The sequence below is a fragment of the Canis aureus genome, chromosome 1 (genome assembly GCF_053574225.1).
Source record: "Canis aureus isolate CA01 chromosome 1, VMU_Caureus_v.1.0, whole genome shotgun sequence".
Taxonomy (NCBI): Eukaryota; Metazoa; Chordata; class Mammalia; order Carnivora; family Canidae; genus Canis; species Canis aureus.
In genome coordinates this window covers 105,497,826-105,524,698 of record NC_135611.1, presented here as the reverse complement: position 1 = coordinate 105,524,698, position 26,873 = coordinate 105,497,826, and the positions used below count along the sequence as shown (strand labels likewise).

At 42.2% G+C, this 26,873-nt stretch overlaps 1 protein-coding gene across 1 annotated transcript; it reads right to left on the bottom strand.

Moving 5' to 3' along the window:
* Positions 1-195: 195 nt before the first annotated feature.
* Positions 196-24,084, bottom strand: LOC144280642 (uncharacterized). Its single transcript, XM_077842905.1, has 4 exons — positions 23,459-24,084; positions 12,507-12,576; positions 8,933-9,059; positions 196-3,440 (listed from the first exon to the last, which is right to left on the bottom strand). Exons 2-4 carry the CDS (start codon positions 12,519-12,521, stop codon positions 1,963-1,965), a joined length of 1,620 nt encoding a protein of 539 aa, XP_077699031.1. The 5' UTR covers positions 12,522-12,576; positions 23,459-24,084; the 3' UTR covers positions 196-1,962.
* Positions 24,085-26,873: the final 2,789 nt, after the last annotated feature.

Below are 26,873 nucleotides of genomic sequence, written 5' to 3'. Positions count from 1 at the left end.
AGGATTATCAATCTTAACACCCAAGACTAAATTTTGCATAGGGGTTCATCTTGTGTCTGTGGGCTATCTTAAAGTACAAATTAACTATTTTTGAGGGAATTAATATGTATAGTTCTTAGTTGGCCTACAAATAAAAACCAGTGTATCCCCGGGCATATATGTTCATTCTTTAAGATTTTTATTTATTAAAAAAAAAAGATTTTTATTTATTTATTCATAGAGACACAGCTAGAGAAAGAGGCAGAGACACAGGCAGAGGGAGGAGCAGGCACCATGCAGGGAGCCCGATGCGGGACTCGATCCCAGGTCTCCAGGATCACGCCCCGGGCTGCAGGCGGCGCTAAACCTCTGAGCCACCGCCACCGGGGCTGCCCTATATGTTCATTCTTAAGGGGAAACTCATGATCAATGATCTTTCCAAATTACTCCAATGAAGGCTCCAAGAAGGGGGGCGGGGGGTGAGTAAACTCTTCTCATATCCTGTCTCTATTCCTGAAATTTTCTTATTCCCTAACATTTTTCATATGCTTAATACATTGGCCTCTGGGCACCTGGATGGCTCAGTCAGTAGAGCTAGCATGTGATTCTTGATCTTGGGGTTGTGAGTTCAAGTCCCTGGGTGTAGAAATTACTTACTAAAATCTTTTTTTTTTTTTTAATTACACACACAGACACGTGTCCTCATGTAAATCAAGGTCACTGCAAATCATGGGTCTCATGTAGGCATAAAAAAAGGCATGTAGAAATATTATCAGATGCACATTCATGAATTGCACTTCAAATGTTTAGAGGGAGAATCTAAAGTTGCATTGCTGTGGTTTTTAAATCACAGTCACATAAATATCCAAGGAGCAGATGACGGAGAGAAGAGCTCAGTAAATTATGACCATATATTCATAAAATTGTAAGTTGATTCCATCATGGAAAAAAATTGTTGCAGATGCCTTTTAGCCTTGACAGCCTGAAGATGTACTATTAGTCCTTGTTATGAAGTACCATAATGAGACAGTATAGACTTGATCTGATAGAAAAAAAACCATGATTAATTTAGAATTTTGAAAAAAAATGATTAAATTTTATTAATGAAAACATAAGTATAATACATTCTGAGTAAAGCAGCATCAGTGTAGTGGTTAAACACAGATCCTATACGTGTACACTGTATTCTGGTTAAGTTTTCCTCATAATTGCTCTTTTAGTTCCCCAAAATAAGAATAACTTTTCACTCATCTTTGATATACAACCACTATTTTCATTAAAGGGAGAAATGACCATTATTTCTCCATTATTTCTATCACATAAACAGTCCCTACTAACACATCATGAAAATCTCAGTCTGTCAGTCTCAAAACCTGCTGTTTCACACTCCTCTGGCAGAGCAATGGTTTCTGATAATCCAGTGGCCCTCTGTTACAGGATCCTGTAGAAAGGATCCTGGACATATTATTATTTACATCATTGTTTTACATATATTCTCTGCTCAACCCATGTATTCATTTAATTCCACAAAACACTCTATGTTAAAATTCAGCGTTCCTTCAGGATACATGGATGTGAATGACTCCCATTTAATAAAGTAGGCCCTTTTATCTTACTGATCTGCTCCCAGAGCCCATCAATGGTAACACATGAAAAACATGTAATGAAGATGTAACATTAACAAATTCAGACTTCAGGTCAAAAGACATGAATCATGATTGATGTAGGCCTTTCAAGAATCCTCATGTAATCAAAGTATTTTTAAAGGAAATGCTACATTCCTAAGCTCTCCTTGCTCGACTGACACTCATCTCATGTTTCATGAGTCTTAAAATGATTTTGACTTTTACTTACTGTGAAGAATTTAACATCCAAGGTTGATTAATCTTGGACTAGAGACTTAGTCCTCCCTAGTGTAAATTCTCTGATATAAAGTGTATTGTGAAAAATAGTTAAATGATTTATGTCCCATTTGTTACATTTCTAAGGTTCCTCTCCAGCATGAATTCTTTGGTGAATCCTGAGGTCAGAACATTGTCTAAAGGACTTGCCACATTCAATACATTTGTATGGCTTTTCTCCAGGATGCGTTCTCTCATGACCCCAAAGGTGTGAACGTTTGATAAAAGCCTTACCACACACAATACATTTGTATGGTTTCTCTCCGGGATGTATATTTTGATGTCTTATGAGGCTTGAATATTGCTTAAAGGCTTTGCCACACTCATTACATTTGTAAGGTTTCTCTCCAGTATGAATTCTCTGATGAATTGTAAGGTTTGAGTTTTGACTAAAGGCCTTGCCACACACATTACATTTATATGGTTTCTCTCCAGTATGGATTCTTCGGTGAATCCTGAGGGTAGACCACTGTCTAAAAACCTTGCCACATTCGATACATTTGTATGGTTTCTCTCCAGTATGAATTCTCTCATGATCCCAAAGATACGAACGTTTGGTGAAACCCTTACCACATTCATTACATTTGTAAGGTTTCTCTCCAGTATGAATTCTCTCATGACACGAGAGGTCTGAACATTTGATAAAAGCCTTACCACATTCATGACATTTGTGCGGTTTTTCTCCAGTGTGAATTCTCCAATGATTTGTAAGGTGAGAATTTTGATTAAAGACCTTGTCACAGATATTACATTTATATGGTTTCTCTCCCGTATGGATTCTCTGATGTCTTGTGAGGTTTGAGAACTGCTTAAAGGCTTTACCACACTCATTACATTTGTAAGGCCTCTGCTCTGAATGAATTCTCTGATGACTTGTAAGGACTGAATGATGGCTGAAAGTCTTTCCACATTCATTACATTTGTATGACTTTTCTCTAATTTTTGTTTTCTGGTGCTGTGTGAGCAACGAAGGATACATAGAAACTCTTCCATATTTATTACAAAGGTTGGTTTTGATACTAGGAGGAAATCTCTGAAGTGGCACAATTGGAGAACAAGTTTTGACAGGCTTCTCAACTTGATTACATTCATTCATTTTCTCCTCAGTTTGAAATCTCTGCATTTTAGGCAGTTGCGACTGAAAGTTTAATCCAATTCGATTTTCCAAACATTTTGTATATTTGCTTCCTGCATAGACCATATTATTTTTTATTTTTAACGAATTCTTCACTAATGACTTCCCTTGTTTAAAATATTGATATGTACCTTTTCTTAAAGAAACACTCTGCTTTAAAGGTAAGTTAGTTCTGGATTTGCTGTCTTGTTTATCTTTTCTACCAGTGAGATTTACAGTATCTGTCACAAGCACTCCCCTGGAATTTCTTTCTTCATGTCCACACTTATTCTCAAATTCATACATATTTCCCCAAATTTCCCTTAAATCAAAATCTTCAAGGTCATGGCTTTCCTGTCTTCCCAAAACCACAGGTTGGCATAATTTTCTGTTATTAATTTCTTTCTTTGGTAATAATTCCTTGATCATGAAGCTAGCAGAGCTATCTGAAAGATATAAAAAAAGATAGTCTTCACATTAACTAGAGTTGCAAAATGGATGTTACACTAAAAATAATGCTTATTGAAGAGATAAAAGCTTCTCAACCAAAGTCTACAAATGTTTAAGAATGCAAAGTGAATAGAATCCTTTAGTAAAAGATGACATGTATTTCAAATTATTTTAAGGGAAACCTTTCTTTCTGTCTTTTTTTCTCTTAAAAAAAAAAAGAGGGAGGGGCAGAAGGAGAGGGATAGAGAGTATTAAGCAGGCTCCACACCCCAGACAAAGCCCAATGTGGGGCTCCATCTCACAACCCTAAAATCATGACTTTAGCCAAAATCAAGAGTCAGACACTTAACTGAGCCATCCAGGTGCCCCTGAAAACCTGTTTTCAAATGTTCTATGACCAAATCGTTCAAACTATGTAAATTTACATAAGTTCTGAAAGAAAGTATATTCTTTGACCACCATACCAAAACACACACCAACTGGCAATAGACAAATGAGTGTCTCATATTGAAAAGAAACAGATATTGGGGGGATTTGGGTGGTACAGTCAGTTAAGTGCCTGACTCTTGATTTCAGCTCAGGTCATGATCTCAGGGTTCTGAGATTGAGCCCAATGTCAGGCTCAGCACTGAGACTGCTTGGGTTTTTCTCTCCCTCTCCCTCTATCCCTCCCTAATTTCTTTCTCTAAAGTAAATAAATCTTTAAAAAAAGAAACATATTATGCAAATGTATATTTACAGCATAATTATTATATGCAAATAAATGCTGAAGCACAGCTCTATATGAAGGAATAGATTTTGGGGGGCAAATAATCCACTTACAAAATTAATAAGAAAAAAATAAAAATAAATAAAAAAATAAAAAATTAATAAGTCAGTAGAGCAGTGACATATCAGGGTTGTAAGTTTGAGCCCCATTTTAGGTATAGAGATTACTTAAAATCTTCTTAAAAAATTAATGAATAAGATAAAAACATGGAAATTATTAATTGTAAAACTAAAAGGGTTATATGAAAATCAGGAAGAATTTAGTACATCACTAGAATAACAAAATATTCTTAATATCTACTCTAAAGCTATCCATACTCTATGCAGAATAGGCATTTTGGAACATTAACAATTGATAAATTGCAGTCATATTCCAAACTAGATGCTAAAATCCATAATCTGTAAATGACAAGTTATTAAATAAAATGTTTTAATTAAACCAAAATAAGTCCAAAAGGTAAATAAGTAACTATAATTACACAAAATTATAGACTATGGAATCCTAATGATTTCTCTCTTAAGAACAAGAGAAAGAACTTATATTCCAGAAAATGCACACAAGATGAGAATTGAAAAATATGATGAGAAAAGCTCCCACATATTTTTAGCAGTCTAAGTTACATACATGCCCACTTACTTCTGAAATACCAGTTTTCAGATAGTATTATAAAGAACTGGGTAAAAGTATCAGGATAAAAATCATAGAATATTATAAGTGCATCTCTCCATAAAAACAGTAAGTAAGTTGGCAAAAACTGTCAGTATCAACTTTATCAGCTTCTGGAAACTAAACAAAGGTTTACATCAAACATGTAGATACTTAAGAAAGAGGCAACTATCTCAGTTGGAGAGCTTTTGACATTTTAACTTCCCCTGATCCAATCCAATATAAGAGCAGCCCACATTCCTGGTATAGGTCCCTCTTACTGAGAGTAGCAGAACAGGCTTGATTCTCAATGAATTGTGATTTTCCTTTGACCTGCCTAGTGGGTCACTGAAAAACTCACTCAAAACGTTTTGCCTTTACTTTGCTTATTAATTTAAGAGGTATTATGAGGGAGACAGTTAAAAAACATACTTAAAGGCAAATGTATTAGCAGATGACAGACAGTTGGGGCAAAGAGCAGACAAACTGAAAGCTAGAGAATAAGGATTAGAGGGTGAAATGCTTTGGGAAATAAGGGCTTTGAAAAGCTGCAACATATTCCTAGGAATCTAAGTCATGCACATGCCCAGGGCTGGGTCAGTACTCAGAAATCACATGAGGCAGCCCTATGCTGCCTCTGTCAACCTTCATGCTCAGCCAAAACCAGAAGGTAAAGGCTAAGGCACCATTGTAAACTGCCAAGCTGATTTTCAGGTATTCCCAAACAAACATACAGAGTTTGTTTCCAAAGACTAGGAGTTTTTTGCTTTTTAGGTTTTTTGCTTCCAGGTATTTGAGAAGTTCTGTGTTAAATCATTAGCTGACCACTAAACTGACCACAGACTTGAGTGGCCACACATGACAAAGAATACGGACTTCACAAATCAATTCAGAAAAATTACTAAACAAACAATAGCAGCTGCAATAAGCAGCAACATCCAATGCTAGGGTGAGGGTGTGGGTGGGGAAGAATGTGACTTCCAGAGCTGTCAGAATATTCAAAATGTTTAGCTTTTAAAAAAAATTTATAAGGCATGCAAACTAACAATGATGTATAACCCATATGTAGGAAAAAAGGCAATTTAATAAAAATTGTCCGTGAGGAAGCCCAGACATCAGACTTTGCTAGACAAAAGCTACTGTTTTGAATATACTGAAAGAACTAAAATGAAACCATGTGCAAAGAACCAAAGGAAACAATGAAAACAATATTTCCCAAAATAGAGAATCAATAGAGACAGAAATTATAAAAAGGAACCAGAAGAGAAATTCTGGAGCTGAAGAGTACAAAAACTAAAATGGAAAAAGCCCTAAAGGAGCTTAACACTGAACTGAACATGCAGAAGAAAGAACTAGCAAACCTGAAGACTAAGTCAGCTGAGATTATCCAATCTCAGCAGCAGAAAGAAAAATGAAGGAGAACCAGAGACCTGTGGGACACCTTCAAGTGTACCAACAAAGATAATGACAATCCTAGAAAGGACAGAATGAAGAGGACAGAAAAAAATATTTGAAGTAACAAGGCAGAAAAATTCCCAAATTTGATAAAATACATAAATCTATGTATCCAAGGAGTTTGGCAAGCACCGAGTGAGATAAACTAAAAGAAGCCCACAGTGAAAAACTTCCTAATCAAACTGTTAAGATCCAAACACACAGAATCCTGAAAGCAGTAGTAGGCAGTTCCTTTGCTGAAAGAGATCTTCAATAAAAGTACTCATTGATTTCACACAGAAACTATATGGGCTAGAAGGCAATGGAATGATATTTTCACAGTGCTAAAGAAAAGTAATTCTCTACAAAGAATTCTATATATTTCAAAACTATCCTCCAAAATAGAGGATAACTTAAGACATTGCCAAAAAAACAAAAACTGGGAGTCCTTTGCTAGTAGACCAGTTCAACAAAAAATGGTAAAGGGAATGAATGTAGTTAGCATTAATGTATTTTTGGTTTGTCACTCCTCTTTTTTCCTATTGATTAAAAAAAAAAAAAAAACTAATTCTAAATCTACACTGGTGGTCACACAACATATAGAGATATAATCTATGACAATACCAGAGGAGAGAAGGACAGGATATAGAGGAGTCAAGTTTCCATATACAGGTATACTTTGGAGATACTATGGGTTTGGGTCTAGAGCAACACAACATAGTGAATCTAATGAATTTTTTCATTTCCCAATGGCTATACTATCAGAAAAAATATACCTTCAGTAAAAATTTTTAGGAGACAAAGGGCAATATGTATATTTTAAAAAGGATAATTCATTAAGGAATTATAACAAATATGAACATATACATAAGAGAACCCTAAAATAGAGTGAAACAAACGTTTATAGAATTGAAGAGAGAAATAAAAATAGTTCTAGAACAGTATTTGGAGACTTGCAGACCTTTCAAAAGTGGAGCATATACCCAGACAGAAGATCAGTAAGGACACAGATGATTTTAGGCAGACTATGGACCAAGGAGTACTGACAGATGCATAGAAAGCACTCCACCAAGTAAGAGCAAAATACATTCTGCTCTACATGCATGTGGAAAATTCTCCAGGATAGACCATAAATCGGTCCATGAAGCAAGTCTCAATAAATTGAAAAATAGTGAAACCATACAAATTATTTTCTCCAACCACAAAAGAACGAAGCTAGAAATGAATAACTGAAAGAAAATTGGAAAGCTCAAAAATACACGAAAAATTTTAAACACTCTTAAAAAAACCAAAGGGTCAAAGAAGGAGTCACAAGGGAAATTAGAAAATACTTTGAGAGAAAAGAAACAAAACCACAACACAGCAAACTTATGGCATGGTGTGGTGTGGACATGCTTATACGCCTGCTGAGTGAACAGTTTTACTATTGGATTGAAAAGACCCACCCCACTTCTCTGTGAGACACGCTCTCTGATGTATGGCAAAAGCAGAACTAAAGAAACGGTTGAGGGGTGGGAGGCAGCCTCAAGAGGCATAGAGCTCTGGGGTCCTAGATGCTGATGTTTTCCCACCCCAGGAGTAGGTCTTCCCAGTACACAGAATGGGATGGATCATGGAAAAGGCCTGGTGCCAGGACTGGGGAGGCCTCAGCTCCTACTCATGTGGACTGGGAACAAGAATGAGATGAAGCCAAGAAAGAAAGAGGACCCCTGAAAACCAGCCTCCCAGCACTCCTTGGGGTCAGAGGACCAAAGGAGTCTTAAGGGAGCTCCCAGCTGTCTCAGCCTGTAGAGCATGTGACTCTTGATCTCTGGGTTAGTTAAGTTCAAGCCTCACATTGGTTGTGGAGATTACTTAAAAATAAAATCTTAAAAAAAAAAGAGGTCATAGGGGCATATAATAGAGGCTATAAGTCATTATAAAGATCTTGCCTTGGTCTTTGCATGAGCTAGCAGTTGGGAGGATGCACTGCCACATGTCTGAAGAAAGGAGTGACAAAGGGAAGGGAAGTAAACTTTCCTCCAAGAGCTCACAAGAAGGAAACTTCTGTTTCCCACAGAACTCTCCCAGTGGGAGAAAACTGCCCAAACACTATTAATGATGTGATCCCCTCTCTGCCCTTTTGAGCTCTTCCCTGTGTTCCCACCCATTTGGCTACTTCGCTGTTTTCACTTTACTCCAAAATAAAAATGTTATTCAGGTCAGAAAGAGGGACAATAAGAAAGGAAAATGATATGCTGTGTCTTTTCCAGAATACAATTCTAGCCCTTTGTTCAGCTGAGGAGAAGAGGATGTTACCGATGTGTCTAGAAAAATTTCTTCACAAACTTGTCCATTCCTGAATGCTTAAGGGATATTTTTAAAACAGATATCCAGCTCTCTTCACGAACTACTGAGTCAAAATGTACAGGGATAAAAGTGGGTCTAGAATCAGATATTTTTTGAAGCTGGCCATATAGTTTTGTTCTTACTCAGCTTCTGGAAACACCATTAATCTAGGGAGAATGGAGAGATCATATGAAGAAAGGAAGAGGTGAAAGTTAGATGCTGCCTCATGACGTTTTTCATTTCAGAAGGTACTCAGCCTCAATATAGGTCAAGCAGGGCAGATCCCAACTTCTAAAGGAATATTATCCTCACCCAGGGAGACCAGGTTCCTGTAGTTCTCCAACATCACGTCCCTGTACAAGGCCCTCTGAGCAGAGTCCAGGCACTCCCACTCCTCCTCAGAGAATTTTATGGCCACATCCTTGAATGTCAACTGTTCCTGAAATGAAAACACATTTCATCAAGGAACCTTGAGTAGAGTTCTCATGTTCACACAAAATGTGACCAGGAAAGAGATAGGATCAGTTCAACTAAAATTAATGTGCTGACTCCATTTTGAGCACGAATAGATAATTGTGAGAAATGTATATGTTCCTAACTTTTCTTACTATGTTTTTCCATCAGAGGATATCAAATCCACTAAATCACTGTAGATTTCCTACTTCTGTGGAAAATAAAGGAACTATGTAAAAGAAAAATATCCAGTGTGCAGTTGTTTAGATGGACATGGTACATATTATGTTCTCTACACTAGTGAGAGTTCTGCACACTTAGAGGATCTAGAGCACAAGAGGTATCTTCAGGTGTGACAAATTATATGCAAAAATATAAATTTAAATGCCAGTAAAGTCAGGCATTTAACATTATGGAGTTTATTCCATTAACAACGACAACAGGATCCCTGGGTGGCGCAGCGGTTTGGCGCCTGCCTTTGGCCCAGGGCGCGATCCTGGAGACCTAGGATCGAATCCCACGTCGGGCTCCCGGTGCATGGAGCCTGCTTCTCCCTCTGCCTATGTCTCTGCCTCTCTCTCTCTCTGTGTGACTATCATAAATAAATAAAATTAAAAAAACAAACAAACAAAAAAAAAAACGACAACAATAAATGATTCATGATGAGGAACTTTATTAATGTCAGACATTAATTTAACAGATTAAGTAGAACACAAGTTAATCACAGCAGATCTTTGAAGAAATAATGGATGATTAGAAATCATGCCAAACACATTTAAAAAGCTATTATTGAGCAAGACCATTCCACTAAGCATCACAATCCACAGTTAAGCACTGGAAGCATTTCCACCACAGGTGAGGCTGAGGCATGTAGGCCAGCTAGGCCCCTGCCAGTCACTACTGTGTGGTATGCGAGAGGCCTGATGGGGGTGGTACCGTAGGAACCACCCATTCCCATTAGCAGCTGTACCAGGACATGTATTTGAAGCATTTCCCAACGCATGTGAAGAAATTAGAAAACTTTACTGAGGGGCACCTGGGTGGCTCAGTCAGTTAAGCATCTGCCTTTGGCTCAGGTCATGATCCCAGGGTTCTGGGATTGAGCCCCACGTTGAGCTCCCTATTCAGTGGGGATCCTGCTTCTCCCTCTCCCACTGCCTGACACTCCTCCTGCTTGTGCAGTCTAATAAAGAAATAAAGTCTTGAAAAAAAAAAAGAAAGAAAGAAAAAACTTCACTGAAAGACAGAACAAAGACATGATCAAAGACTGATAAACCTAATTCTTACTGGAAGATGTGGTGACGTAAAGAAAGACCTCAGGGATTCAGAAATTCAGAGCAATTCAAATTCAGAAGAAACATGGGATTAAAAAAACAAAGAACAGTCTCCATTATGTTGAGGAGAAATAATCTTGAAAAGAAAACATGGAGAGTCTTGCCAAACAACACATGAACCTATTATTGTATGTGTGTTATATGAAACTTTTCAATGAAATGAATAGCTACAAGCTTTTTACACTAAAAAGCCGAATTAATTTTATTTTTTTTTAAAGATTTAATTTATTCATGAGAGACAGAGAGAGAGAGAGAGAGAGAGAGACACAGGCAGAAGGAAAAGCAGGCTCCAAGCAGGGAGCCCAACGTGGGACTCAATCCCAGGTCTCCAGGATCGGGCCCTGCCTGGGCTAAAGACAGCGCTAAACCGCTAAGCCACCAGGGCTGGCCTTAAAGTAATTTTAAACAAAGAGAGTGCTAAGTGGGACACAGTACTTTGAGATTACACTAGGTGAAGTCTCCCAAAGCAAGATCAGAAACCAGAGAGCAAGAAGGAAAGATACGTTTCACTGCAAAACACTGATAAAATAAGAAAGACACAAGCATGTATGTAAAGAATTAAACTACAAAATATAAGATAGCTCCTAAAAATATATCAAAGGAAAACAGCAAAGTGTGAAAATCTATGTTTTATTCCACAAAAATAATGAAAGTTACAAGAAGGTAGAAAAAGGAAATACAAGGGATTGTCCTTTTACCTCCAATTTTCAAAACACAAAGAGATTACACTACCAAGTTTTGCTTACATCAGGGGGCAATCTCACATGTTTCTGCATGATGCTGTACTTTGCAGCTTTAGGAGTCGTGCCAGACAGAATCTGTCCTCATATGAAATGCACCATCCTTGACCCAGTAATCACAAGTCAAGTTGCCCAACCCAGAGAACTCCTCAGACATCTGCAGAGAGGTCAGTCTGCTCATACACAGCCACTGTGGCATTCCTTCTTTCAGTGAAAAATAGTAAACATCCCATGCATCTTAAGAAAATGCTCTAGTGAGGATCAAAAAGCAAGCTGTGGCTGTGTTTATTAACATGAAAATAATGTCTAGACATGCTGCGTATGTTTTTTTTAACGTGCAGAATAAAATGTTACAACAAACTTCATTGAGGGGTTTTTTCTAAAATTTTTTATTTGTGTAAAAGCATCTTTTATAAAGTTTGAACTGACTCTTGTCACAGAAATGACAACAGTGGTTCCCCATTGAGACATGAACAATGGAGAACATGACAGGAAGGGACATCCCTATATCTTAGTGCCTAAGCTCCTTCTTTGATTGGAGTTTAATCAATCAATCAATATATCCATACATATATGACTCACTCATGTGATGTTGAAAATAAAACAGATATAATACTTAAAAATAATGGTAAAACCAGAATTTGGCTACAGTCTGATGGTGAAGATAAAGTTGTATGTACATCTTGGCTATCTTACCATCATTTTTACCTAAAACATCTGCTACACAAGAGTTGCTGTGGGAATACCATGGTCTCTGTCGGATAGATGTGCTGACCTTATTGGTTATTTAGGTTGATTCCATATTTTAAAACCAATTATGGAATAAAACATCCTCTACTGATGTGTTTCTGAACTTTATTCTACATCATTAGTATTTTAGAATCAGAAACACCATGGTTTGCTTGTTTACCACTGAATGCAAGTCAGGCAGAACCCATCTACTCTTGTTATACTTCTTTTCTAGAATTTTCCAACTATTCGTACACACTAATACATGACTTCTACATGTAGGTCCTTTGATCCTAGTATACAGAGAGCTAACAATGCATGAAGAGGCAGCCCCTAAAACAAACCCTGCTGCCCAACTGTCCTGACACCATGGGACCCACACTCATCTCAAACCCACACCTGCTATGAAGGCCAGCAGCACATGCCTGGGGGGCAGCCTCCTACAGGTTCTACATCACTGGTGCACCGTGAGATGGAATCTATGTGGAGAGGAGAGGGATTGAAGGAAGGCTCGGGGAGTGTGGACACACACAGCTCACGTGGACAAGTCAGAGTCAGGGAAGATGAGCGAGTCCAAGAAGGGCACAGAAAGAGGGAGAGATGGAAAAGCAACCAACAATATGACTTTACCTGACAAACAGCCATGCCTGACTCCTTCCTTCCTCCTTCCTCAGACAAGATCAGTCTTGAGAATTCAGTCCTGAGGGTCAAGAATATGCAGCTGAATGCTTAGAATCATCTCCCTCCTTCCTGTACCACAACCTCACATGGGAAGACCTCTCCATGGGGAGACAACAGTCCCTGCGGCCACTGCCACAGGAGACTCAGGGACCATGAACCCCTCCAGACACCAACACAAATGATTGTTCCCAGCGCATTCTTCAGAACTGGCCCCCGCCTTGGGGAAGTCCCCCCCTCACTACAGCAGTGGGGACCTGGGCTGGATCCACACTCCCCTCCAGGTCACAGACCTGTCCTGACCACACCCCACACAGAGCAGGGCCCCCTCCCCTCTCCCTGGATTAGGAGCTGCTGTCAGCCTCAGAAACGGAGGACCCAGGGCTTTGCTGCTCAATGCTGGAGTCACATCAGGAGCACCTGGGATACTTCACTAGCACTGACGCTGGGCCTTATCCCCCCAGACTACTGGAAGGGAATCTCTGGGAGGGGGCACAAGAGCTAAATCTGCAAAATGTCTCGGCCATCCAGGGAGCAGCTGGGTAGAGCACACTCACAGGAGGCCAGCCCAGCACACCTCCTGCCTTCTGGCTCTGCTCTCCCCTGGGGCGGCATTGCTATCATGAGCTGTCATGAGTAGAAAGGGAAGGAACAGAGAGAGACATGCAGAGCAGGCAAGAGGCACCAGAACTGGGGGTTAGGGAGTAACTGGATGTTAAAACAAGTGGGAGCTGGGGGGGGGGGGGGGACACAAGACAGAGCAGGCACCACTGAAAGGTTATATCAGAACAAAGACCTGAGGGAGGAAGAGATTTTGCCACCTGCATATGAGGGGCCAGAAAATTCTAGGCAGAAGGATGCCTATGTGAAGACCCTGGGGTAGTGGCATTCTGGGCTCCAGAAAGGTCAAGGGAGCCCTGCATGGCTGGAGTGGGGTGAGTGGAAGAGATAAGGAGGAGCTAAGATCGGAGATATTAAACGAAACAGATCAGAGTGGGCTGAATTTTTCAAACTTTCCCCCCATATCTCAGAAGGCTTTTTGGAAACCATGTATTCCCTTATCCGTTTTGAGTAAACATCTAATTTTTATTTCTTTTGTTCTAAGTTAAAACATTAACAAGTAATGTCAGGGGATCCCTGGATGGCTTAGTGGTTTAGTGCTTGCCTTCGGCTCAGGGCATGGTCCTGGAGACCCGGGATCAAGTCCCACATCGGGCTCTCTGCATGGAGCCTGCTTCTCCCTCTCCCTCTCCCTCTGCCTCTCTCTCTCTCTCATGAATAAATAAAATAAAGTCTTTTTAAAAAAGTAATGTCTTGTATACTCTGCAAACATGCCTGGACTGAGAAGTGGGGAGGTCCCTGGTGACTCAGACAGGGAAAGGCTCACTGGCATAGTAGATATGAAAGTGAAAACTGGGGGTACAAGGGTGGCCCAGTCAGTTAAGCATCTGCCTTCAGCTCAGGTCATCATCTCAGGGTCCTGGGATTAAGCCCTGAGTCAGGCTCCCTGCTCAGCCAAGAGTCTGCTTCTCCCTCTCCTTCCTCCCCCTGCTCATGCATTCTCCTCTCTCTCTAATAAATAAAATTGTTCTTTAAAAAAGTGAGAACTGGGGCAGCCCCGGTGGCGCAGCGGTTTAGCGCCGCCTGCAGCCCAGGGCGTGATCCTGGAGACCCTGGATCGAGTCCCACGTCAGGCTCCCTGCATGGAGCCTGCTTCTCCCTCTGCCTGTGTCTCTGCCTCTCTCTCTCTCTGCATCTCTATGAATAAATAAATAAAAAATTAAAAAAAAATCTTTAAAAAAAAAGTGAGAACTGGAAGCAACACCTAAATCAGAGTATAAACACGTGTTTAGTGTGTTCTGCTCTGAAATGGAGCATAAGAAAGGGCACTTACCAGAGTGGAAAATGTAGCTAATAAAGGCTTTTTTATTTTAAAGAGAGGAGAATGTAGTAAAAGGCCTTTCTGTGGATTGTTTTAAAGATGGGGCGATATAGGGGCAGGGCAAGATGGCGGAGGAGTAGGGTGCCCAAGTCACCTGTCCCCACCAATTGACCTAGATAACTTTCAAATCACCCTGAAAACCTAAGAATTCGACCTGAGATTTAAAGAGAAAACAGCTGGAACGCTACAGAGAGAAGGGTTTTCGCTTCTAAAAAGGAAGGAGGAAAAAAATAAAAAAGAATCAAGTCGGGGAGGAGCCAGGCTTAGGCCTGCGGGGAGGGTGGGGGGAGCCTCCCGGACAGGAAAGCCCTGCCCCAGAGAACCAGGAACTTTAAAAATCCGCACCGGATTCTTCCCAGACTGAAAGGCGCTTAGCAGGGAACTCGGGCAGAATCATAGGAGGGGCAGTGGAGCCTCCAGGTTCCCGGGGTCACTAACAGAGGAAACGCGCCACAGATTGTGGGCGGATCTCGGTACAGGGCTGGGGCACGCAGCTGGCGGGGACTCAGGAGCAGCTCAAGTGGCAGCTCGGGACGGAGGGGGCTGCGCCCTGAAGCCTTCCGGAGCTGCGGCCTTAGGAGCACGATCCCAGCAGCGCAGGCCCCAAGGCGCGGGGTGTGTGGTTGGGGGGGAGTCACAGCCCACGATCCTGTACTCCCCCCGGGACAGGCGGAGGCGGGTAGGGCATCGGACAGCAAGGACTCTCCAGCCACCAGGCACCCCCAGCCCTGGAGCATCCAGGCCAGTGCAGACAGTGAGACCCCGGTAGTTACTGCGGGAGCTGACTCCAGAGCTGGACACCTGGCTGCCGCCGGTGCTGTCGTTCTTCCTAGGACAGAGCTGGCCGCCAGGGAACAGGGGCCTCACGGGGTAAACAGCTCCCACTGAGCCGGGGACCTGGCACAGGGCAGGGCAGCTCCCCCAGGTGCACACACCTGAGAATTAGCACAGCAGGCCCCTCCCCCAGAAGACGCACTGGAAGAACAGGGGGAAGAGCAAGTTCTTGACCAAGCTGCGCTGCAAAGCTCCAAGGGAAGTCGAGGGATTTACAATATATAGAACCAGACGGTACCCCTCCTATTTTTTTCTTCCTTTCTCCAGTACAACTCATTTTTTTTATCAGACTGTAAATTTCCAATTTTTTTCTCTTTTCCCACCTTAACTACAAAATTTTACCACCTCTTCATTTTTAAGATTTTTCCTTTTTGACTCTCATATTTCTACAATTACAGGTCCTAGATATATTTTCCACTTCTAGATTCTGTTCAACATACACAACTTAATTTTGGAAGATATACAAGATTATGTTTTCTTTCTTTTGTGTTTTTTTGTTTTATCTGCCTCATTTTGTTTGACAATGGCGGAGGTTAATACCTTCTAAAACATGACTACAGCATGCACCCAGAACCAAGGGATATACCATGTGGTTCATTCTGTGAGATTCCTTTCTTTTTAAGATTTTATTTATTTATTCATGATAGAGAGAGAGAGAGAGAGGCAGAGACACAGGCAGAGGAAGCAGGCTCCACGCCAGGAGCCATTCGCAGGACTCGATCCCAGGACCCCATGATCACACCCGGGCCAAAGGCAGGCACTAAACCGCTGAGCCACCCAGGGATCCCCCTCATTCTGTGAGATTCCTAATACTAATTCTGCCCCCATATTTTATCTCACTTATGTTTTGGTGGTCAATGTTGGGGTCCTCTACAAGTATTTCTGGTTTATATAAATTAGGGACTGAGCATCTTCTAATATACAGAACTTAATATACTCAGAAACAAGAATATCACCCTCTAGAATGCCTCAGGTAGACTACATTCTCCCTCCACTACAACTTCGTCACCACCACCATCTCCCGGGCCCACTCCCATTTCTTTCTACATTTTTTTCCCTCTTCTTTAGGAAGGCCCTTTATTTTTTTACTACCTTGTTTTAAAATTTGTTTTTCACTGTAGCGCCTTTTGTTTTATTACCTTCTGATCTTTGTTTTCAATTTCTGGTTTCTGACCTTGGCAGAATCATCTAGGGTGAAATTTACCTAGGTCGTCGTTGATATTCTTGACTTGGCCTGCTCATACAGCCACTCTGCACTGAGCAAAATGACTATAAAGAAGGAACTCATCACAAAAGAAAGAATCAGAAACAGTACTCTCTCCCACAGAGTTACAGAATTTGGATTACAATTTGATGTCAGAAAGCCAATTCAGAAGCACAATTATAAAGCTACCGGTGGCTCTGGAAAAAAGCAAAAAGGATTCAAGACATTTCATGACTGCAGAATTTAGATTGAACCAGGCCAAAATTAAAAATCAATTAAATGAGATGCAATCTAAACTGGAGGTCCAAACAATGAGGGTTAATGAGGTAGAAGAAAGAGTGAGTGACATAGGAGACAAGTTGATGGCAAGGAAGGAAGCTGAGGAAAAAGAGAAAAACAATTAAGAGACCAAGAGGAAAGGTTAGGGGAAATAAATGACAGCCGCAGGAGGAAAAAACGTTTAATTGGGGTTCCAGAGGGCGCCGAGAGGGACAGAGGGCCAGAAAGCATATTTGAACAAATCATAGCTGAGAACTTCCCTAATTTGGGGAGGGAAACAGGCATTCAGATCCAGGAGATAGAGAGGTCCCCCCCACCAAAAAAAAAAAAAACAAAAAAAAAAAAAACAAAACTCCATCAACACCTCGACATTTAATAGTGAAACCTGCAAATTCCAAAGATAAAGAAAAGATCCTTATGGCAGTGAGAGACAAGAGATCCCTATCTTATATGGGGAGAAATATCAGATTAACAGCAAACCTCTCCACAGAGACCTGGCAGGCCAGAAAGGGCTGGAAGGATATATTCAGGGTCCTAAATGAGAAGAACATGCAGCCAAGAATGCTCTATTCAGCAAGGCTCTCATTCGGAATAGAAGGAGAGATAAAGAGCTTCCAAGATAGGCAGAAATTGAAAGAATATCTGACCATCAAACCAGCTCTGCAAGAACTATTAAGGAGGACCCTGTAAAAGAAAGAGGAAGCCCAAAGAACCCACAAAAACAGGGACTGAATAAGTATTACAATGACACTAAATTCATCTTTCAATAGTTACTCTGAACGTGAATGGGCTTAATGATCCCATCAAAAAACGTAGGGATTCAGACTGGATAAAAAAAGCAAGACGCAGGGATCCCTGGGTGGCGCAGCGGTTTGGCGCCTGCCTTTGGCCCAGGGCGCGATCCTGGAGACCCGGGATCGAATCCCACATCGGGCTCCCGGTGCATGGAGCCTGCTTCTCCCTCTGCCTATGTCTCCACCTCTCTCTCTCTCTCAATGTGTGACTATCATAAATAAATAAAAAAAAAAATTAAAAAAAAAAAAAAAAAAAAAGCAAGACGCATCTACTTCCTCTCTATAAGAGACTCATTTTAGACCTAAGGACACACCTACAGCCTGAAAATAAAAGGTTGGAGAACCATTTACCATTCAAATGGTTCTCAAAATAAAGCAGGGATAGCAATCCACATATCAGATAAATTAAAGTTTATCCTAAAGACTGTAGTAAGAGATGAAGAGGGACAGTATATCATACATAAAGGGTCTATCCAACAAGAAGACCTAACAATCATGAATATTTATGCCCTAATGTGGAAGCTGCCAAGTATATCAATCAATTAATAAGCAAAGTAAAGACACACATATATAATAATACACTAATACTGGGAGACTTCAACACGGCACTTTCTGCAAATGACAGATCTTCTAAGCACAACATCTCCAAAGAAAGAAGAGCTTTAAATGATACACTGAACCAGATGGATTTCACAGATATTTACAGAACTTTACATCCAAATGCTACTGAATAAACATTCTTCTCAAGTGCACATGGAAATTTCTCAAGAATAGACCACATACTGGGTCACAAATTGGGTCTCAACCAACATCAAAAGATTGTGATTGTCCCCTGCATATTTTCAGACCACAATGCTTCGAAACTTGAACTCAATCACAAGAAGAAACTTGGAGGAAACTCAAACATGTGGAGGTTAAAGAGCATACTGCTAAAAGATGAATGGGTCAACTACGAAATTAGAGAAGAATTAAAAAGATTCATTGGAAAGCTTGTGTATCGTCCATTATCATGTGTAATCAATAAACGATTTAATATTCTCTTGAAAAAAAAAAGATTCATGGAAACTAATGAAAATGAAGATACAACTGTTCAAAATCTTTGGGACAACAAAAGCAGTCCTAAGAGGGAAATATATCACAATACAAGCATCCCTCAAAAAAATTGGAAAAAATTCAAGTACACAAGCTAACCTTGCACCTAAAGGAAATGGAGAAAGAACAGCAAATAAAACCTACACCAAGCAGAAGAGAATTAATAAAGATTCGAGCAGAACTCAATGAAATACAGACCAGAAGAACTGTAGAACAGATCAACAAAACCAGGAGTTGCTTCTTTGAAAGAATTAATAAGATAGATAAACCATTAGCCAGACTTATTTAAAAAAAAAAAAGGGGGGGGGCTCAAGTTAATAATTCACGAATCAAAAAGGAAAGATCACAACCAATACCAAGGAAATACAAACGATTTTAAAAACATTTTATGAGCAGCTATATGCCAATAAATTAGGCAATCTAGAAGAAATGGATGCTTTCTGGAAACCCACAAACTACTAAAACTGGAACAGGAAGAAATAAAAAAAACCTGAACAGGCCCATAACCAGGGAGGAAATTGAAGCAGTCATCAAAACCTCCCAAGACACAAAAGTCCAGAGCCAGATGGCTTCCCTGGGGAATTCTATCAAACGTTTAAAGAAGAAACAATACCTATTCTACTAAAGCTGTTCAGAAAGATAGAAAGGGATGGAATACTTCCAAACTCGTTCTATGAGGCCAGCATCACCCTGATTCGATTACCAGACAAAGACCCCACCAAAAAGGAGAATTATAGACCAATATCCCTGATGAACATGGATGCAAAAATTCTCAACAAGATACTAGCCAATAGGATACAACAGTACCTTAAGAAGATTATTCACCATGACCAAGTGGGATTTATCCCTGGGATGCAAGGCTGGTTCTACACTCATAAAGCAATAAACATGACAGATCATATCATCAAGAGAAAAACAAGAATCATATGATCCTCTTCAGATGCAGAGAAAGCATTTGACAAAATACAGCATCCATTCCTGATCAAAACTCTCCAGAATGTAGGGATAGGGAACAATCCTCAGCGTCTTAAAAGCCATCTATGAAAAGTCCACAGCAAATATCATTCTCAATGGGGAAACACTGGGAGCCTTTCCCCTAAGATCAGGAACATGATAGGGATGTGCACTCTTACCACTGCCATTCAACATAGTACTGGAAGTCCTAGCCTCTGCAATCAGACAACAAAAAGACATTAAAGGCATTCAAATTGGCAAAGAAGAAGTCAAACTCTCCCTCTTCGTGGATGACATGATACTCTACCTAGAAAACCCAAAAGAGGGATCCCTGGTTGGCGCAGCGGTTTGGCGCCTGCCTTTGGCCTAGGGCATGATCCTGGAGACCCGGGATCGAATCCCACATCGGGCTCCCGGTGCATGGAGCCTGCTTCTCCCTCTGCCTATGTCTCTGCCTCTCTCTCTCTGTGACTATCATAAATAAATAAATAAATAAATACCCAAAAGACTCCACCCCAAGATTGCTAGAACTCATACAGCAGTTTGGCAGTGTGGCAGGATACAAAATCAATGCCCAGAAGTGAGTGGCATTTCTATACACTAACAATGAGACTGAAGAAAGAGAAATTAAGGAGTCAATCCCATTTACAATTGCACCCAAAAGCATAAGATACCTAGGAATAAACCTAACCAAAGAAGTAAAAGATCTATCCTACAAACTACAGAACACTTCTGAAAGAAACTGAGGAAGACACAAAGAGATGGAAAAATATTCCATGCTCATGGATTGGAAGAATTAATATTGTGAAAATGTCAATGCTACCCAGGGCAATTTACACGTTTAATGCAATCCCTATCAAAATACCATGGACTTTCTTCAGAGAGTTGGAACAAATCATCTTGTGGAATCAGAAAAGACCCTGAATAGCCAGGGGCATATTGAAAAAGAAAACCAGAGCCAGGGGCATCACAATGCCAGATTTCAAGTTGTACTACGAAGCTGTGATCATCAAGACAGTATGGCACTGGCACAAAAAGAGACACATAGATCAATGGAATAGAATAGAGAATCCAGAAATGTGCCCTCAACTCCTTGGTCAACTAATATTCGACAAAGCTGGAAAGACTATCCACTGGAAAAAGGACAGTCTTTTCAATAAATGGTGCTGGGAAAATTGGACATCCACATGCAGAAGAATGAAACTAGACCACTCTCTTACACCATACACAAAGATAAACTCAAAATGGATGAAAGATCTAAATGTGAGACAAGAACCCATCAGAATCCTAGAGAAGAACATAGGCAACACCTTTTTTGAACTTGGTCACAGGAACTTCTTGCAAGATACATCCATGAAGGCAAGGAAACAAAAGCAAAAATGAATTATTGGGACTTCATTAAGATAAAAAGCTTCTGCACAACCAAAGAAACAGTCAACAAAACTAAAAGACCACCTACAGAATGGGAAAAGATGTTTGCAAATGTCATATCAGATAAAGGGCTACTATCCAAGATCTATAAAGAACTTATTAAACTCAATGGCATAGAAACAAACAATCCAATCATGAAATGGGCCAAAGACATGAACAGAAATTTCCAGAGGAAGACATACACTTGGCCAACAAGCACATGAGAAAATGCTCTGCATCACCTGTCATCAGGGAAATACAAATCAAAACCACAATGAGATACCACCTCACACCAGTGAGAATGGGGAAAATTAACAAGGCAGGAAACAACAAATGTTGGAGAGGATGTGGAGAAAGGGGAACCCTCCTGCACTGTTGGTGGAAATGTGAACTGGCACAGCCACTCTGGAAAACTGTGTGGAGGTTCCTCAAAGAGTTAAAAATAGAACTGCCCTACGACCCAGCAATTGCACTACTCGGGACTTACGCCAAAGATACAGATGCATTGAAACACTGGCCACCTGCACCGCAATGTTTATAGCAGCAATGTCCACAATAGCCAAACTGTGGAAGGAGCCTCGGTGTCCATCAAAAGACGAATGGATAAAGATGTGGTTTATGTATACAACGCAATATTAGCCATTAGAAACGACTAATATCTACCATTTGCTTCAATGTGGATAGAACTGGAGGGTATTATATTGAGTGAAGTCAGTCAGTCGGAGAAGGACAAACATTATATGGTCTCATTTATTCGTGGAACATGAAAAATAGTGAAAGGGATTAAAGGGGAAAGGAAGAAAATGAGTGGGAAATATCAGTGAGGGTGACAGAACATGAGAGACTCCTAACTCTGGGAATCGACCAAGGGGTGGTGGAAAGGGAGATGAGTAGGGGGTTGAGGGATGGCAAATCGAACTCCAATAAAAACATATACAAAAAAAAAAAAAAAAAGATGGGGCAATACCACCACATGTATATGGTGAACAAAGTAACTGCCTAAAGGTAAGATAGGAATTGATGAGCAGTGGCAGGGTCTAAAGGATCCTGAGACTGTTGTACTGTTGGACATTACGGCCCTTCTGCAGCTGTTCGCAGAGACCCACCTCCAGCAAGCCTGCCCCAGTGAAAACCCCCACCACCTGGGCCCCAGTCCCCCACTTTTTGCCTTCTTGACTCAGACACTCCTGCAAGTTTCCATGGTGTTTGTTCTGCATTCCCAATGGACACCCCACACTACTACAGGACAGAACCTCTGAATCATCTATACAGTGTTGAAGAATCCCAAACTGTTCCTTACATCAATCTTTGGTTTTGGCAAAAAGATACCCACCAACCCAGGATCTGATATGTTCCTATTTTGGAGTCTGTACCCAAAAGTCAGGCACCTCCACAATGTCATAACATAAGAGTAACGTCTGTCATGATCTACATACTCTAAGACTCAAGTATTGTCTAATGCAACGTCCCAGTATGTGGTTTGTATTCCACAAAACACCATACCTTCAGTAATGTTTTGCCCTTAATAGTGAGATCCTCCACCAAAACCACTACAGATTGCCCCCCAAGTGGTGACATTTTCTCTTCAACCCCTTATGGGTCCTAAGAAACCCCAGCGAAGTCAACCATGTCAACACCAGAGGGCGTGTCCTGAATCCACCCCCTGGGGATTCAGGCACAAACTGCCCCAGGGCTGGTCCTAGTAAACTGACTCAGCTACATTGAGCAGCGGCCTCTTCATCACAGCAGCCGGCTGGGCAGCCAGTGTCCGATGTCTGGTCAGTGCCGGAAAGAAAAGCCTGCTCCTTCCCTCAAATTGGACCAACTCCGGAAAGTCACCCCACCTCCGGAGCTCCTAGCGGAGCCCTCAGCCTTACAATGGAGTCTGGATTTTTTTCCTGAGGGCAACAGGAAGCCAATGAAAGGATTACAGCCAGGGGACGCCCTCCCTGCTCTGTTAGTCCCTCTGCGACCTCTGTCACCCTTCGCCCCTCCTGCCGTCCCCGCATCACCCGTCTACCAAGGTCCCAATTCTTCTATTCCTCCCCCATTGTCTCAGAAGATGAATCTGCTCCTTGCTGCCCCACTCCTATCACCAGTAAAGGCCGCTCTCGTCCAGTGTGCTATCCTTCACCGCCCTGGAGATATATTTTAATCTAGATTCCTCTATTTTTTTTTTTCTACTTCTACTTTTCTCTGGCTCGCTCCACTCTTACGGTCTCTCTACATCCACCCTCTATTCCTTCCTTCCTTCCCCCTTCCTTCCTTCCTTCCTTCCTTCCTTCCTTCCTTCCTTCCTTCCTCCCTCCCTCCCTCCCTCCCTCCCTCCCTCTCACACGTAGTCTTTCTTACTCTCCCTCAGACTCTCTGCTTCGCCCCGCACCCTCACACTCACAGGTACGGACTGCAGACGTCCTTTGCCCGGGAAGAACACTTTCCAGGAGGGCTTCAGGGACGCACACACACCGTGACACGCACGGCCAGCGGCATGCAGTTTGTGCGGAAGGCACTCCTACGGCGGGGAGCAGTACAAAGTGCAGTGCTAAGGCGGAGGGCAGGCTCCGGAGTTGGTGCAGATGGAGGCGGCGTCAGGAGAGAGAGGTGTGCCTGCAGAACCCCAAGGCCATGGAGATGTGGGGTCGAGGTCTGCACGATCGCGTCCGCCCTGGGGGCCAGCGAGGAAAGACTTTACACAGCGTGGCGGAGAGGGGAAGGGCCGGAGGTGCGGGAGTCCGGGAAGGGTTTTCAGCAGGAAAGAGACCCGGCAGGCGCTGTCTACCTGGACGGAAGGCGGAAAGGCTGGGGGGCGGGAACGCGCCTCAGCGATTTTAACTCGAAACAGACTTGGACCCCCGGATCCGCAGTGGAGCTCCCAGGCCTGGAGTGTCTGACGGTGCTGCCGGGACAGCGAAGGCATTTTAACGTACGTGGCGACCCCGGAATCCCGGGTGCTGCGGATCGGAGCCGGGGGCGGGGGGAGCGTCCCGCAGAGACCACTGACGAACCAGAAAATCTGACACCACTTACCTGATGGTGCCCTTCGCTCCGCTTCCGGGTCTCTGCAGGAGAGTGCGCGTGCGCAGCTTGTGGTGGGGGGGGGGATGGAGGGGTGGGGGGGCTGGCGGGGACAAGCCGCGGACGGTGGCCTGGACTTGGCAAAAAGTGCGCAGCTGAAGGGACGTGGCCAAGCTTAGGGGCGGGGTCTGGACCTCCGCGCAGCCTCCGGACGTTTCCCGCCCTTTCAGCCCAATAATACCGTACTTTCCGCTTTTGAATTTCTTTTAATTTCTTTGGTGTCTCACGGACCGAACAGTCTCCTGGCTATTTTAAATTAATATTTCAAACAACTTAAAATGAAAGACCAGAGTTGTGAGAGAGTTGTGAGAGCCAAGATGTTTTCCTGTTAAATTGAAAACGGTTTAAGTCAAAGCGCTCCTTGCCAGCAGGCAGAGTTGGAATATAATTAAAAACAAAATCGTCTCCCATCCCAGCAATCCTCTCCACAAAGGCAGTAGAGAAAGAGCACATTTTCATTAGTGAATAAGCATTAAACCAGAATGTGATGTGCATCACAGGCAATCTTGGGAGATTGCAAAGATGAATCTCACCCTGTCACAAAAGACAAGGAGATACAACCTATTACATACATGTTCCCAAGATAGATCATAACTAGTCCTCAAGAAGACATAACAGCACCATTTGTCGCACATAGTTCATCCTAACATCATCAGGTAATCAGGGTGGCCATTTGTGTTAGCTAATTGGCTTTAACCAGAAGGAAAACAAACTTCTCATATCATTATGAAAGGAGGGAGTTTTGCATCTTGGAGCAAGACATCTGCTGAGTTAGGCACCTATCCTCCCTCTCTCCTTTGATGTTTACATTTCATTTTTTTAAAGATTTATTTATTTATGATAGACAGAGAGAGAGAGAGAGAGGCAGAGACACCGGAGGAGGGAGAAGCAGGCTCCATGCCGGGAGCCCGACGTGGGACTCGATCCCAGGACTCCAGGATCGTGCCCTGGGCCAAAGGCAGGTGCTAAACCTGCTGAGCCACCCAGGGATCCCCTGATGTTTACATTTCAAAGGGATGACTCACAGATCCTTGAGAGCAAACATTCCTGAGTTACAAAGTTGGCAAGAGCCTTATTTAGCTTTTCAAAGACTTACATACATTTCAAACAGGAAGACAAAGAACTTACGAGTTTTCTAAGGGAAATGCTCTAGGAAACAGGAGGAAGAAAAGGCCCTTCCCACTTCTTTCAAGAGAGACCTGCTTTCTGTCTCTCATTTTTAGTTTATATTTTTCCTTACAGAAACAACATGCATTCATTCACTAAAGCAATATTGTTTTTTTAACATCCGCGACATGCTCACAAGAATGTGTACACTACGTGTCAAGAACCGTGCTGGGAACCTCACATAAATTATGTGAGTTAATTCTTGTAATATCTTAGGAATTGGGTTTTATATATCAATTTTCCTCTGGAGGATTTAGGTGCTGGGCTTTGCCTTTCTGGGGGTAGAGATTCTCCTTGTCTCTTCTGTTTCCTTTCCCTATGACTGATCATTAAAATGACCTTCATATGACTGTACCTCAATATACACAGAAGAAAAGAAAGCAAAGGAGTGGTGAGATTAGTGGTTCTGAGGGGTTTAATGATGGTTTGTTCATTTGTGTTCATGTATTTTGTTAACATGTGGAGCAACCAGTGGGCCCCCAATAGTTGGAGACACTGTGCTTCGAGGAATTTCCTATGCATAGGTTAAAACCAAAAGAGCAAATTTTCACTTATCAAATCTAGGACTTTTGCTCCCTTTTATGTGCATCTGTGTGTCCAGAAAATCTGAGTGCCAGTCCTGGCTGGGCAGCCAGAGGAGTTGCCTTGAACTAAGTTCTCTAAGCAGTTCTCAGGAGGTAGGACCTCTCAGGATGGGAGTGAACGGGAGGAGTGCAAGAGGCAAATTCCATACCTAAGAGGTTATCTGAGAGAATATCTGTTCTGACCATTCTGTTAGACCCTGGAGACCCCAGCTTGGCAGAAGAGACTGCCTTCCAGGGTGCAGATTCTGGAGGCAACTGAGCTCTGTGTGAACGCTTGTGTAAGGCCAGAGGTGTGACATAGAAATCTAGGAAATTTTGAGAGGAGCAGTTTTCGCTAGCACCCTCTAGCTAGTAAGGGGTTCTTACTTTTTGATAGCATGGGGTAGTTGTGGGCAGCAAGTGCCAGCCTCTGTACAGTTTAGAGACACATGGATTGTGGAGGATGCTGTACTCAGGCCCTGAGGGGCTGTCCACTTCCCTGGGTGTTTGTGCATGCTGGAGGGTTTGGACAGGAAGGAAGAGACAGAAAGAGGCAGAGTAAGGGAAATCAAGTAAGGGGACAGCACGGGATGGTGGTAGGACTGGCTTGTGCTACATATTCCTGTCCAGGCAGGGCTGAGTACTGCAGCTTCTTCTTGTGCACTTAGGGCCATATTGGATTCTGGTTGAGTGTTGAGAGCTCCAAATCGGTAGAGGGACCAATTTGTTGCTGCATGTTTGGATCCTGGGTAAGGGGTGCAAGGATGGTAAGCACTCTTTTGAGCACAGGCGCTTAACTTGGGCAAGAACTTATAGCAGTGCAGGCACAGTGGCGAATGACTTCTGAGGGCAGACTCTGGTCCTACAAGGGGAGGAGCCACACCAAGGTACCCTTCTGAATCACAGGTGTGGATGCCAAGTATCACCTGGCATCTCTGTGGCCCATCTTGGTGCCCAAAGACCCTAAATTCCCTGGAGAAGCCTAGTCCCAAAGACATGATCAGC